The following is a 15,668-nucleotide window of genomic DNA, read 5'->3' as shown; positions in this document are numbered from 1 at the left end:
TTTCTGTATTCTAGTGTTGCTGTTGGCTGTTGAGAAGTAGAAGTTCAGAGTTGTCACTTCTGATTATTTAATATGGCTTAGTTTATGTGTGTGCAAGCTTTTATAATATCTTTATTCCTGGTGTCTTGAAATTTCATGGTTATATTACTTGGTATAGATCCTATTTTTTTCATTATGCAAGCATTTGGTGAGTCAGTCTAGAATAGATTCTTTTGCTTCTGTTAAGTTTTCATGCACCATTTTTTAAAAGTTTTACTTAAATTCCAGTTAAAATACAGTGTAGTTTTAGTACAATATAGCGATTCAGCATTTCTGTATGTCACCTGGTATTCATCACAAGTGCATGCCGTAATTCTCATCACACATTTAACACATCCCCCCCTCCCCCCGTAACCATCAGTTCTCTATAGTTAAGAGTCTTCCTTGGTTTGCTGCCCCCCCCACCCCCGCCTTTGCTCATTTGTTTTGTGTCTTAAATTCCACATATGAATGAAATCACATGGTATTCACTTAGCATAATTAATACTCTCTAGCTCCATCCTTGTGGTTGCAAATGGCAAGATTTCATTCATTCATATGGCTCAGCAAAATTCCGTTACACACGCACACACACCACATTCTTTATACATTCATCATTCAGTGGACATTTGGGGTTTTTACATAATTTGGCTATTGTAGATAGTGCTGCTATAAACATTGGGGTGCATATATCCCTTCGAACTAGTAGTGCAGTTGCTGGATTGTAGGGTAGTTCTATTTTAACTTTCTGAGGAACCTCCATACTGTTTTCCAGAATGACCACACCGATTTGCATTTCCACCAGCAGTGCAAGAGAATTCCCCTTTCTCCACACCCTAGCCAACACCTATTGTTTCTTGTGTTGTTGATTTTAGCCATTCTGACAGGTATAAGGTGATACCTCATTGTAGTTTGATATGCGTTTCCCTCATGATAAGTGATGTTGAGCATTTTTTCATGTGTTTGTTGGCTATCTCTATGTCTTTGGAAAAATGTCTGTTCACGTCTTATTTTTTAATTGGATTGTTTTTTGGGTGTTGAATTTTATAAGTTCTTTATATATTTTGGATACTAACCCTTTATCGGATATGTCATATGCAGATATCTTCTCCCATTCAATAGATTACCTTTTAGTTTTGTTGATCGTTTCCTTTGCTGTGCAGATTTCTTGCACAGTTTTTTTTTTTATTTTTAAAAAATTTTTAAATGTTTTCATTTTTGAGAGAGACAGAGACAGAGTGTGAGCAGGGGAGGGACAGAGAGAGAGGGAGACACAGAATCTGAAGCAGAGGCTGGGGTCCAAATGTCAGCAGAGCCCAATGTGGGGCTTGAATTCATGAGCTGCCGAGATCATGACCTGAGCTGAAGTTGGACGCTTAACCGATTGAGCCATCCAAGCGCCCTTTCGCACAGTTTTTAAATTATTATATTCTATGTGTCATTTTCTTTGTTCTTTCTTGAACTTATGTTAGTTCAATATCAGACCTCCTGGTTTGATCTTCTAACTTGTCATATATCACATAAATTCCATTCTTGGTCATTTTGTTAATATTTTCTAGGAGATCTCCGTTTTCTCTTGGTCTTCCTGTTGAATATATTATTTCTTCCACTTCCTTTTTCTTTTCCCTTAATTTTCAAGAGTTTTTCTGGTTCAAGTTCGTTTTCCTGCCCCCACCACTCTTGTTCCGAGAAGATAAAAGGAACTATCTTTTCTCTTTCTCTGCATTGTCCCTGTTTCCTTCAGGTTCCCTATTTTGGTTTGCTTAGTTTTTTAGTATCTCATTGGAACTTTCATCCTTTGTGTTTTGGCCTGAGGCTCAAAAAATCTGGATGCTAAGTGGACAGGTGTGGAGCTTGTCAAGTGGTAAGTTTCACCCTAATGCTGAAATAAAATAAATAAATAAATATGTATATATATGTGTGTGTGTGTGTATGTATGTATATATTTTTTTTAATTTTAATTTTTATTTATTTTTTTCTTTGGTGCTCTAGTAGGGAAGAAGGGTAGAGGAGGAGAGAGAGAGAATCAGAGAATCTTAAGCAGGTTCTATGCTCAGCATAGAGCCCACCATGGGGCTTGATCCCAGAATCCTGGGATCACGACCTGAGCCAAAATCAAGAGTTGGACTCTCAATCAGCTGAGCCACTGAGGCACCCATCTATATGTATCTTTTCTCGGGTATCATTTCACTTTCTCTAGAAAACATCATTTATCTCTTCATTCAAATACTTCTTGAATGTCTGCTTTTATGTCAGGCTCTAGGTGCTGGGAATTCAACTGAATTAAATAGATAAAAATTCCTACCCTTGTGGATTTTATAGTTTTGCATAGGGAGACAGAAAATAAATAACAGGAATAAGTAAATACAGCATATTTAAGGGATGTTAAAAAAAGTAAGGAAGAAGGGTAGGGATTATTAATAGACAATGGACATGGGGTGGGGGACTTGGGAAAATGTTGCCACTTAGGAAAGGACAACAAGGGGAAGGAGCCATAATGGAGAAGAGTGGTCTAAGTTGGAAGAACAGTTATATGCAAAGTTCTTGAGGTGGGAATCTTTCTGACTTGTGTGTGGAACAATAATGAAGCTGATCTAGTTAGCTAGATCAAAGAAAGATACAGAAAATTATGAGGACAGCATGGAATATGGGGGGGTAGGCAGAATGTGTAGGGCCTTATGAAACATTTTAAGGACTTTTGCTTGAGTCTTTGTGAAAGATGGGATTTGCAGATAGGCAATAAACAGTTATCTCAAGCTTGGAATTCAGGAGAGAGGTCTGGGCTATGATATAAATTTGAGAGTTACCAGTGCGTATTTGGAATTTAAAGCCATGAAATTAGGGAAAATCACCATGGGAATGGGTAAAGATAGAAAAATTCACTTCGGTTTTTAGAAGAGTTCAGAGAGGCAAGGAGAAACTAGTAATGAAGATTGAAGAATGAATGGCCCAGAGGTAGGCTAGGAGAGTTTTTGTGCAGAAAAGAATGAAGAACTGCTTTAACCACTGCTAATTAGTTTGAGGATAGACAACATTGAGAGAGAGAGAGAGAAAGAGAAACTCATGGGGTCTAGGATGAGGTAGGTGACTTAAAACAGCCTAAAAATCTTAATTTTCCAATTGTACCTGGTTTCTGTCTCTCAAAAGATTTGGAGCTTTCAGACTGTGTCCTAATTTCACTTGTCTTTGGAGAAGTTTTCTGAAATAGTATTGGTTGTTAGGTTTGTTATATAGGTTAATTAGCAAATTGCATGCCTAATTGGAATTGTTAGTCTTGTTCAGAGTCTCAGTAATTCCTAGAGAAACAAAAACATGGGCTGTAGACAAAGTCTGAGGTTTATAAATGCCAGGCACATCGCCCTTTTTTTTCTTTTGATTTGATTGTGGGAAACTCAACCCAAGCTGAAGATTTTGGTTGATTAAGGAGTAGACAGATCTGGGAGATTTGTATTACTTTTGCCTCATGTATTTTGAAGCTCTGTGTTATAAGATGCATAAACATTTAGTATTTTTGCCTTCTTAATGAACTAACCCTTTTATCATTATGAAATGACCCTCTTTATCCCTGGTAGTAGGTTTTTGCTTTGCAAGCTAGTTAAGGCTATTTTTTTTCCCTAGTGGGAAACTTTTTTTTTTTTTTTTGCATTAAAATATTAGATATTTTAGGGGTACCTGACTGGCTAAGTTGGTAGAGCATGCAACTCTTGATCTCAGGGTTGTGAGTTCAGGCCCCACTTGGGTGTGGAGCTTAGTTTAAAAAAATTAGATATTTAAAAATTTACCTTTTCATTTCTTTAGTGTAAAAACTCTTTATATAGCTGTTTTTCTTCTGCCATGTTGGATCTGTATTACTCAAGTTTAAAATTGAATAATTTGTTCAGAATATGCATACTTAGAGGCTATCAAGAGCCAAACAGACACAAATTTTAAAAGTGTATTTTTATTTTTACTCCCAGTTAATTTTGGGAGAGCCAAGTTCAGAGCCCTAGATATAATTTACCTTTTTTTCTTCTGTGTTGTAGGAATAGACTTTAAGATCAAAACAGTTGAATTACAAGGAAAGAAGATCAAGCTACAGATATGGTAAGTGATGCTAATTTACCTACTTTATAAATAGAATACCAAGTTCCTGAAGGATTGGCAGTGAAATCCTTCCTTGTCACCTGTTTAGATTCTGTGAGACTTTCCTTTGTTAAGCCAGCAATCAGGACACCTTCTTTCAGTGAAGTAAAAAAAAATTATTGACATGGAGCACCTGATGGCTCAGTCAGGAGAGCATGTGACTCTTGGTCTCAAAGTCATGAGTACAAGCCCCATGTTGGGTGTAGAGATTACTTTAAACATAAATGGGTGCCTGGGTGGCTCAGTCGGTTCAGTGTCTGACTTTAGATTTTGGCTCAGGTCATGATCTCTCACGGTCATGAACTCGAGCCCCATGTCCTCTGGCTCTGTGCTGCGCGTGGAGCCGCTTAAGAGTCTCTCTTTCTCCCTCTCCTTCTGTCCCTCCTCTACTTGTGCTCTCTTTCAGAAAAATAAAAGGGAAAAAAAAATATTGACATGGACTCTGGAGTCCATGAGATCTGGCTGGATGTTTTACCTTTTCCACTTGCTCTTTGAACCTTGAGCAGGTTACATAACACTGTGAGGCTGTTATGTCTTCATATATAAAATAGAAATAATACCACTTATCTCAAAACATTGTTCTAAGGATTATATGAAATAATCTGTGTAGAGCCTTTATTTAGCACCATACTTTGCTCACACTCAATAACGAAAAGTTAATATCCTTTCATTGCTTTGAGACTCTTAAGCGAGAAGATTTCCTTTAATGTGTTTATCACTTTTTTTTTTAAAGATTATTTCTTTATTGTTGAGAGAGAACACAAGCAGGGGAGGGGCAGAGATGGAGAGAGAGAATCCCAAGCAGGCTCTGCACTGTCTGCACAGAGCCCAATGACGGGCTCTATCCCACGAACTGGGAGATCATGACCTGAGCCAAAACGAACAGTCTGATGCTTAACTGACTGCACAACCCAGGCGCCCCTATAACTTTTTAATTAGTTTATGTAGGGTTTGCCCCATAGAAATAAAATGAAATTCTTTAAATTTGTATTCAAGTCTGAATCGTAGACTTTACAATTAGAATAGCAGTATTGTGTGGTGAATATTAAGTGTTTTACATGTATGTATTAACCTATTAAATACTCAAAATGACCTTGCAAGATGTGTTATTCCATTTTTTAAACAGCCTTGTTGAGGTATAACAGTTTATATAACAATAAACTGCACATATTTAAAGTATACAGTTTGGTTAGTTTTGACATGTATATATAAATCTGTGAAACCATCACCACAGTCAAGGTAATGAACAAATCCATCACCTTAAGCTTCTTTGTAATCTCTTCTTCCTCCTAGTTCCTGGTCCCCAAGCAACCATTCTTTTGGTTTCTGTCACTGTAGACTAGTTTCCATTTTCTAGTAGTGTATATAAATACAATCATATAATGTCTTTTTTTTTTTTTTTTTTCCTCATCTTTTTTGGGAGGGAGGTCTGGCTTTTACTCAGTATAATTAATTATTTTGAGAATTGTGAATGATTTTATGTGTATCAATAAGTTCATTACTTTTTATTGCTGAGTATTATTCCATTGTTACATCATAAGTGGGTTATTCACCACAAAGCTGCTACAAATCTTTGTGTAGGTAAATATTTTCTTTTCTCTTGGGTTATTCCTGTTTTACAGGTAATGAAATGGACAGATTTTGAAATAACTTAACCAAGATCTTTAGCATGTAAATGGTAGAGCAGGGATGCATTACATGCTCAGAATGTAAGGTTGAGAGTAACACTCTTTAATTTTTCTTAATGTTTATTTTTGAGAGAGAGAGAGAGAGAGAGAGCGAGCGCGAGCGGGGTAGGGACAGAAAGAGAAGGAGACACACAGTCCGAAGCAGGCTCCAGGCTCTGAACTGTCAGCACAGAGCCCAACGCGAGGCGAGGCTCAAACTCACAAACCATGAGATCATGACCTGAGCCAAAGTCAGATGCTTAACCAACTGAGCCACCCAGGTGCCCCTAAAATGTAGGCATTTTATTAAAGATTTTCTTTGACACATGGTCCACCTGATGATCACTGATTTTTTTCTTTACTTTGGGAAATAACTCAGGAAAGGAACTGTGCCTCATACTCTGTTTCCTTATAATTAAAGCTGATCTCAAGGGGAAGATTGTCAGTTATTCTCAATTTCAACCAACTCTCCCCCAACCCCCTTTTTTATCACCAGTGCCTTATCCCAGCAGCATTGACCCTACAGGGTAATCTAATGTGTGTTCCAAGCTCCTCCTAGGCTCTGCCACACTGATTGGCTTTCCTCTCAACTGCATCTCCTCTGTATACACCTTAAACTAATACTGTTCAAACTTTTTGGCGGTAACAGATATATTTTACATTGTGACTCTGTGACTCAATATATATGTACATGTGTATGTGAGTGTATGTACAATGGACACAAAAGTGCACACACCACTTTTTTAGGATACAGTTTTCTCTATATAATACAGAAAACCTTTGCCCTACTAAATTTGCCCTGTTCCTCCTATAGTCTCTGTCTTCCACAGACTTTCCCTTCTGTTTCTTGTCCTGTGACTTTAAAATATTTTTTCTCCCTGTCATTTTAGTTTTTGTAGCATCTAGAAGTAAACAGTAACAACTAACACTTGCTTTTTTAAAAAGAGAGCCTTCCCAGAACACTTTGTTTTGCAACAGTAATTAATCTAGAAAAGATTTCTACTGTACCTATAAATCTCAAGTATGGCACAGAAATGGTAACATTTCTAATTTAGAATCGTTTGATTTTAGACATTATTAATATAACCGTTTTTGGGTAAAAGCACCTTAAAAGGAAAATTGCATTTAGTCTAGGTTTTCACATATAAAACTGACCGCTTTTAATTTGAAATATCTATTTTCCAATAAAGATTAGGAATGAGTGGTTAAAATTTGAGGTTGATGGTTTTTAAGAGGTTAGCATTGTACTAGCTGATTCTGTTTCTTTGGTTTTGAAAGTTTGCATGCTGACAATCCAAGGAGAAGGCTCCAAGTTAAGAGATCTGGGATATGCCACAATAATTCAAGAAGGCTTTTAGCATGAAAAACCCGTTGTTCATAGTTCAAAATGCTGTCTTCAATGTTAAATGCTTTGCTTCCAGTTCCTAAAAAAAGCACAGTGATCTTTATCTGTCTCTGGTTTGAATGAATATTTTCAGATTCTTGTTTCAGCATGAAAAATTTGTGTGCTTTGATTGAATATTGATTTGGGAAACTTTTCTTCAGTCTGCGCTAAAGATTTATTTTTCTTTACTTGAATGATCTTCACTTCTCGTCTTATTTCTAGGGGTCTTTTAGTGTATCTGTTGCCTAAGGGTGGAGATGTGTGTCACCCTGGCCACGGCATATGTGAGTAGGCCTAAAATTTGTTTGGCTGATAGAGAAGCAGCTGTGGCTATTTATTTATTTAATAAGATTTTTTAATGTTTATTTTTGAGAGAGAGAGAGAGAGACAGAGCACGCATGGGGGAGGGGGAGAGAGAGACAGAGAGAGAGAGAGAGAGAGAGAGAGAGAGAGAGAGAGACAGACAGACAAAGTATCCAAAGCAGGCTCCAGGCTCTGGGCTGTCAGCACAGAACCTGATGGGGGGCTTGAGCCCACAAACCATGAGATCATGACTTGAGCCGAAGTTGGCAGCTGTGGCTTTTTAAATCCCAGATCTCTAGAAATTCCACCACAGTGTCTATCTACATTTTCCATAGAGTTGTAGGTCTTGCCAGGAAAATGGCCATAGTGAAGTATTTCAAATTTGCCTTTCCTTGTTTTGTTTCATTTTGTTCTGTTTTGAAGGGAGGGTGGTCAGAAATGTTTGTTACTATTGGCATCTGTATCTTGTACTTTCAATTTAACATCAGCATAGTAACCAGAAATCAATAGTGTCACTTTGTAGAATTAACCATTTATCTATGTAAGGGAGTCATCTTTGATTCTTCTCATTCCCTTAATCCCAACATCCTTTTTGGTAAGCCCTCTGATTCAATCTTATAATGTCTAGAATCCAAATACAATTTGCCATCTCCATTGTTAACCCCCGACCCTCACCCCCGGTCCAAGCCACCATTACTACTTCTTTGAGCCACTGCAGTAAGTAGGCTCTTAATATCCTAACAGGTTCTTATTTCCCCCTTTTGCCTTCTTCTCTTTTGCCTTTTCCCACATAACACCAGAGTAATCTTTTTTCCAAATACAATCAAATATAGATCATGGTTTTTATTCCTTCCCCATTTATAACCGTTTTGAGTTTCATTGCATTGCATTTCAGTTTTTTTTTTTTTTTTTTTATGTTTATTTCTTTTTGAGACAGAGAGAGACAGAGTGAGCTAGGAAGGGGCAGAGGGAGAGGGAGATACAGAATCTGAAGCAGGCTCCAGGCTCTCAGCTGTGAGCACAGAGCCCAATGCGGGGCTCGAACTCAGCTAACTGCGAGATTGTGACCTGAGCCGAAGTCGGACGCTTAACGGACTGAGCCACCCAGGTGCCCCGTTTCATTGCATTTCAAATGAAAGTCTAAATTCCAAATCCAAATTCAAATTCTTTACCACAGTTAACAAAGTGGGCCTCTTTATCAGTTTGTGTTCTCTTGTGTAAATATAGTCTCTACCCCCAGCTGATCTCCTTTCAATTGCATGGACATGGCAAGTTCTTTTTCAATTTGGGACCTTGGTACATGCCTTGTAGATCTCCCTTAAACAACCCCACCTCCACACCCCCACCTGTGGCTAGACTGAACATTCTGAAGTACCACGTTATTCCAGAAGCTTCCCATGTCATCAGAAATAAAAACTGAAAATGTCAGATTGTTAGTACTGGTTCTGACCTCATCTCTCACCAGCTTTGCTCCAACAGTGTGGCCATTTTCTCTCCCTTGAGCATGCCAAGCGTGTTCCTGTCTTAGGGCCTTTGTACTGCTTTAACTGTTCTTCAGCTTGGAATGCTTTTTATCAGATCTTTGTCCTGCTGCCTTCTCTTATTCAGATCTCACAGCTCCACGTTCTCTGAGGTAGGCCTTGCATGATGCTGAGCTAAAGTAGCCCAGTCCTTCAGGCAGTGTCACATGTATCTTAATTTATTTTTATCATAGTATGTTTTTAGTATCTAAAGTTACCATATTTTTAAAAAGTGCCCATTATTTCCCCCCTTTTGAGGGTGGGGATTCTTTCTGTCTGATTGGTGGTTATTGTGATGACCATCTAGAACAGAGCCTGGCAAATACTGATGCTCAATAAATATTTGGTGACTAAATGACTTTGTTTGGTTGACCTCTGTTCATACTTCCCACTCCCCTTAAGCATCAGGGACCTCCCTGATCATTCTATCTAGGTTACTTCTTCCTTCCCCCATACTTCATTCTTCATCTCTCTGCCCTATTTACCTTGTTAGCATCTGTCATAATATGGGAGTATATATTTATTTGTTTCTTTCCCCATTGGAATGTAAACTCTGCAAGGCCAGGTTTCAGACTTTTTTCTTAAATGAAGATAAACATAATTAAAACTCATATTTTTGAGTAGAGAAATTGCATGTCTATGAGGAAATCCAGGTCTTGCTGAAGTAAAACTTAGTGTGAGATGCCTGGCTGGCTCCGTTGGTGGAGACTCTTGATCTTGGGGTTGTAAGTTTAAGCCCTGTGTTGGGTGTAGAGATTACTTAAAAATAAAATCTTTAAAAAAAATAAAAAATGAAATAAATAAAATCTTTAAAAACAAAAAACACTTCAGTGAGAAATTTGACATCTAATTTACAGAGCAAGAAATAACCTCATTATGTTACCAAAAACACAAAGTTATGAAATTTGGGGTCTCTTCTTTGCAGAGCAGATTGATGTTGTCTCTGGCCTGTTCCAGTGCTGTCAGTGTCCAAACTAAAAATAACTGTCAGAATAGCAGCCAGGGTACACAGCTTCCTTGACCCTGCATGTGGGACTAACAAGGAAATAAGCTATTTTAGTTCCTAGGAACATATATCACTCCTTTTATAATATGTCAGTGGGGGGGAAATAGGATTGTCTTAGCTGTGTGTCTATTATTTTCTGTAAGGGAAGTTCTGTTGCCACTGGGTTGTAATTTTAGAAACCTTAAATGTAGGCTGAGAAGAAAAACAATTATTTTTTAATTTTTTTTAATTTTATTTTTTATTTTTTAAAATTCACATCCAAATTAGTTGGCATATAGTGCAACACTGATTTCAGGAGTAGATTCCTTAGTGCCCCTTACCCATTTAGCCCATCCCCCCTCCCACAACCCCTCCTGTAACCCTCAGTTTGTTGTCCATGTTTATGAGTCTCTTTTGTCCCCCTCCCTGTTTTTATATTATTTTTGTTTCCCTTCCCTTATGTTCATCTGTTTGGTCTCTTAAAGTCCTCATATGAGTGAAGTCCTATGGTTTTTGTCTTTCTCTGACTAATTTCACTTAGTGTAATACCCTCCAGTTCCATCCACATAGTTGCAAATGGCAAGATTTCATTCTTTTTGACTGCCGAGTAATACTCCATTGTATTACACCATACCACATCTTCTTTATCCATTCATCTGTCGATGGACATTTGGGCTCTTTCCATACTTTGGCTATTGTTGACAGTGCTGCCATAAACATGGGGGTGCATGTGTCCCTTAGAAACACCACACCTGTATCCCATGGATAAATGCCTAGTAGTGCAGTTGCTGGGTCGTAGGGTAGTTCTATTGTTCGTTTTTTGAGGAACCTCCTTCCTGTTTTCCAGAGTGGCTGCACCAGCTTGCATTCCCAAGAAGAAAAACAATTACAATAGGAGACGAAAACCAAGTTGAGTGTTTTTTTTTTTTTAAGTGTTTTATTTATTTTTGAGAGAGAGAGAGAGACAGAGACAGAGAGGCAGAGTACAAGTGGGGGAGGGGCAGAGAGAGGAAGACACAGAATCCATGAAGCAGGCTCCAGGCTCTGACCTGTCGGCACAGAGCCTGACATAGGGCTCAAACACGTGAACCATGAGATCGTGACCTGAGCCGAAGTTGGACGCTTAACCGACTGAGCCACCCAGGCGACCCCAAGTTGAGTGGTTTTGAAATAGGCTTAAAACCTGCATTATGGTACATAGAAATATATTGTGAGTATATACAATGTTTAATTGCTCTTCAGATATTTAATACCTGGCTTTGCTTATTGGAGTCAACCTGCTGTCTTTAATCTTGGGTGTATGTATGTGTGCATGCAAGCCTAAAAATACTTTGGGCAATGAATAAGCAGCTGTGGCTTTTTTTAGCCCTGGCAGAGGCTCATCAGTTAGCTTAGGGGTAGTGAGCAAGGACTGTTTCTGGTTTGAAATAAATGATTGCTTGCTTTAACAATTGGTAGGGGCTGGTAAGAGTATCCAGGCACGGCTCAGAAAAAAGGTAATTGGAAATCAAGGAGCTGAGGAGCCAGATCATCATGTGGGGTGAATACAGTCATGTTGGGAAGTATAAATATATGGCATGTGTAAATGCAAATGAAAATGGGATATAGAAAGCCTTAAAAAAAAAAAAAAAAAAAAGACTTTGCAGGGAAAGCATATAAAGAGGGAAGGAAGGTTCTTGGGTGTAAGAGATTTGGAAAGGTGGAGGAGACCAGAGAGCAGATGGGAGTAGAATGCCATGGATCAGAACAGAAACTTCGCTCTGAATCTAAATAGTGATTACTCTCTTTTCAGAGGGGCCATTAATATTTCAGTATCTATTATATTGACATTTCATATCTAACCAGTATTATACCTCCTAAGTGCCGTTAATTTAGATTTAGCTAAGTAGTTTATTTTGCAGTGTGTTCTCTCTTGGTAGAGAATGTAGTTATAGATTTGACACCGAAATGGGTGTATAATTTGCTAATTTTGTAACGTGAATGGTTTTCATTGTTGAAGAAGAACGATAGAGTTGGGGGTGGCTGTTCATAGTGAGGTGCTGTAGAAATCTCTTAAATTGTTATTATGACAAAAAATAAAGTAAAAGTTTTCCATGCCTCCTGTACCAAAGCTAGTAGGCACTACTGAGTGAGTACATTTCCATACTGGATTTTAGCTAGGAGACTTTAACTCCTCTTCCAGGGTATACAATTATTAGTTGATTTATACTTCTTAGCAGTTCAGAAAAGAGCTAAACTATTTCTAAGGTGTTGAAACAAAATTTTTGTGGTTTTTTTCCCCCATGAAATCATAAATTATGCCTGATTGCAGGTACCTTGTGACTAAATAGGATTAATAAAAGATAAAACAAGAATTTGGAATTGGGGAAAATGGAAGATATAAATACATGATCTCTAAAGGACAACCCTTTTGCTGTGCTTAATTTGTAAAACTTAACCTAGAAACTTCTTAAGGGCCAAGGCAAAAAAAAGGGGCGGGGGGACTGGGAAGGGGGGCTTTCCACAATAGATTGCATTACTCTTTTCAGAAATAATATGAAGAATGGGGAAAAAAATAGATCAGAACAAAAAAGAATACATTTTCATAAAGCTCCTTCCTGTGGTGATTTTTAATAAATTAACACATTAAGAGGTAGTGGTGATAAAAACTGTGGTCTAAGAATGTGAATAAACATGTAAATACAAATACATATGTGTGCCTGTATGTGTGTGTAGTCTTTACCAGTCTAACCTGATGTAAGAATACAACCTGGAAGAACTGATAGTGTGTCTTAGATGTTTTTTCTTAAATGACAGTTCTGTTGACAGTTTTTTGGTGTTGCATTACCTCCTACCTCTGCTTCTGCATACACACCCCTTTTCAACACAGTAAATAAGAATGATTCTTTGTAAACCCTGGTTAAATTACTTCTTTTTGTAAAACCCTCCAGTAGACTTCCCATCTCAGAGGAAAAGCTGAAGTCCTGTTGACCTCTTTACTCTTCCCCAACCGTGTGTCAGGACTTTTGTACTTGTTCTTCCCGTCTTCTTGGAACACTGTGATGCCCTGATACTTCCTTTTTCCCTTCACCTCACCGAAGCCTTCCCTCACCACCCTGTTTAAAATTTTACTTGATTGCACCATCTCCAGCATTAGCCCCTATTCTCTTTACTTTTTGTGTTCTTGGTACTTGAAGATACATATTCTAGGAATTACGATTTATTTGTTTGTTATCTGCCCCCAGGAGCATATAAACTTCATTGAAGCAGGAGTTTTTGTTCTGTTTACAGCTTTCTCTCCATTGCCTAGAAGCGTGTCTGGCATGTACTGTTTGTTCAGTAAATACCTACAGAATGAATAAATGGGATTTTATATTATTTTAAAGGGCAGACCCATGTACTTTGAGATGAGATGGGCAAGTGACAGACCTGAAATTCTTTCTCTTCTGAAAATTGAAAAGTCCAGTCAGGTTGTCTTTAACTTGGCTAAATAAAAAATCATCTCATTTTATCTTTATACAGAAATAGGCTTCAGGGAAAGCCAGGGATTTCCTTGTGAAGCAGTTTTGAGTACAGCTTAAACACTGACACACTAACTTGAGAGAGCATCTGCAGAGATGGTGTTGACTTGGGACAATCACAAAATGACATTATTGCATCTTTGTATATTTTTTTTTTTTTTTTTTCAACGTTTTTTATTTATTTTTGGGACAGAGAGAGACAGAGCATGAACGGGGGAGGGGCAGAGAGAGAGGGAGACACAGAATCGGAAACAGGCTCCAGGCTCTGAGCCATCAGCCCAGAGCCCGACGCGGGGCTCGAACTCACGGACCGCGAGATCGTGACCTGGCTGAAGTCGGACGCTTAACCGACTGCGCCACCCAGGCGCCCCAGCATCTTTGTATATTTTTATACTACGAATTGCTTTGAGGTTATCTATAACACATACACAAATAAATTATGGAATTTTACTTGAGTTGTTTCTTTTAGTTGTGAATGAAAAAACAAAGATCCAGAAGGGTTGCCGTACCTTCAAGTTCACCCACCTGGAAGGATTAGAACCTGAGGATAAACTTGGATCTGACTCCAAACCCATGTTCTCTGTTTGTTCTTGTATAATGCTTAGCACACAGTAGACAGTCAGTACATATTTGAATTGATGGATAGATGGATAGAGGGCAGATGTACGAACACTGTAATTGTACACCAGGATTGAGCGTAAGGAATATTGATGTGTTGGTAGTTGTGTTCTATTTCTGGCTACACATATTTTTAGGCATATAAGCATTATTTTTAAATATTAAAAAAATTTTTTTTTAATATTTATTTCTTTTTGAGAGAGAGACAGAATGTGAGTAGATTAGGGGGCAGAGAGAGAGGGAGACACAGAAGCTGAAGCAGGCTCCAGGCTCTGACTGTCAGCACAGAGCCCGATGCGGGGCTCGAACTCATGAGCTGCGAGATCATGACCTGAGCTGAAGTCAGACACTGAACTGACTGAGCCACCCAGGCACCCCTAAAAATATTTTTAATGTTTATTTATTTTCGAGAGAGAGAGAGAGAAGGGGAGGGGCAGAGAGAGGACAGAGGTTCCGAAGCGGGCTCTGTGTTGACCGCAGAGATCCTGATGCCCAGCTTGAACTCATGAACCACGAGATCGTGACCTGAGCTGAAGTCGGACACTTAACCGACTGAGCCACCCAGGTACTTCTGAGTATTATTTTAAAAATACGTTTTTTAAGGATTATATAACTGAATTAGAGTGGCTTGATTGTAAAATAATGAAGAATGCAAGATAGGATTCTGAAGAACTGACTCATTAACATTTGAATGCTTGTTCTCCCATGTAAAGACCATGGATTCTGCGATGAACAAGACAAATCTGATGGAACTTAAATTTTAGAGGACATGGGAGACAGTAAAGAAATAAATCTGTAATAAGTTTTATACAGAGGAGTGAAGTAGGGAGTCGGAATGGAGAGAGACTGGATGACTATTTAAATTGGGCGGCTGGAGAAAGCTTCATTGTTAAGGTGACGGTTCAGATGTGAACATGAGGAGCCAGTGAGGCTGTGGGAACAGCTAGTAGTTTTCAAGTGAAAGCAAGCTTGTGAATTTGGTGACGTTAAAAAAAAAAAACGTGAGACCAACGAGCTCAAATTATTAAATAAAACAAAAACAAACGCGGCTCTAGCTTTGAAGGAAAGGAATATATCAAAATATGGGGGGCTGGAGAAAAGAACAAGTCCTGTAGCCCTTTGAAAGCCTCGAGATAAGGTTTTGAAACTGGTTCTGGTTATAATGAATTGGAAATTTTGTTTTGTTTTTTAGCCTAGTAATCTTTTGTGTTTGTTTTGTGATAACTTTATTGAGCTAAGACTTAATTCATGTACCATGTAACTCATCCATTTTAAAAGTGTACACTTAGTTTTTTAGTGTATTTACAATGTATATATTCACCATCATCACAATTTTAGAACATGTGTATATTCCAAAAAAGAAACTGCCCATCCTGCCCAAACCATTCAGCCAGGGCAACCACTAAATGTCTGTGGATTTTCCTGTTGTGAACATTTCATATTAATGGAATCATACACTATCTGGTCTTTTGTTTCTGATTTCTTTCACTTAACATAATGGTATCAGTTATCAAGTTTCACCCATGTTGTAAGCAGATAATCAGTACTTTA

General features: G+C 38.2%; 1 protein-coding gene across 1 annotated transcript in view; it reads left to right on the top strand.

The window, feature by feature from the left end:
- Nucleotides 1–15,668, top strand: part of RAB10 (RAB10, member RAS oncogene family) — a 79,089-nt gene that overhangs the window by 46,876 nt on the left and 16,545 nt on the right. Inside the window, exon 2 of the mRNA XM_007088928.2 lies at nt 4,041–4,101. Within this exon, the coding sequence (XP_007088990.1) occupies nt 4,041–4,101 (61 nt within the window). The remainder of the gene's footprint in view (nt 1–4,040; nt 4,102–15,668) is intronic.

Source organism: Panthera tigris, chromosome A3 (assembly GCF_018350195.1).
Source record: "Panthera tigris isolate Pti1 chromosome A3, P.tigris_Pti1_mat1.1, whole genome shotgun sequence".
Lineage (NCBI taxonomy): Eukaryota > Metazoa > Chordata > Mammalia > Carnivora > Felidae > Panthera > Panthera tigris.
The sequence above is the reverse complement of the archived record's forward strand: the minus strand, read 5'-3'. Positions and strand labels throughout refer to the sequence as shown.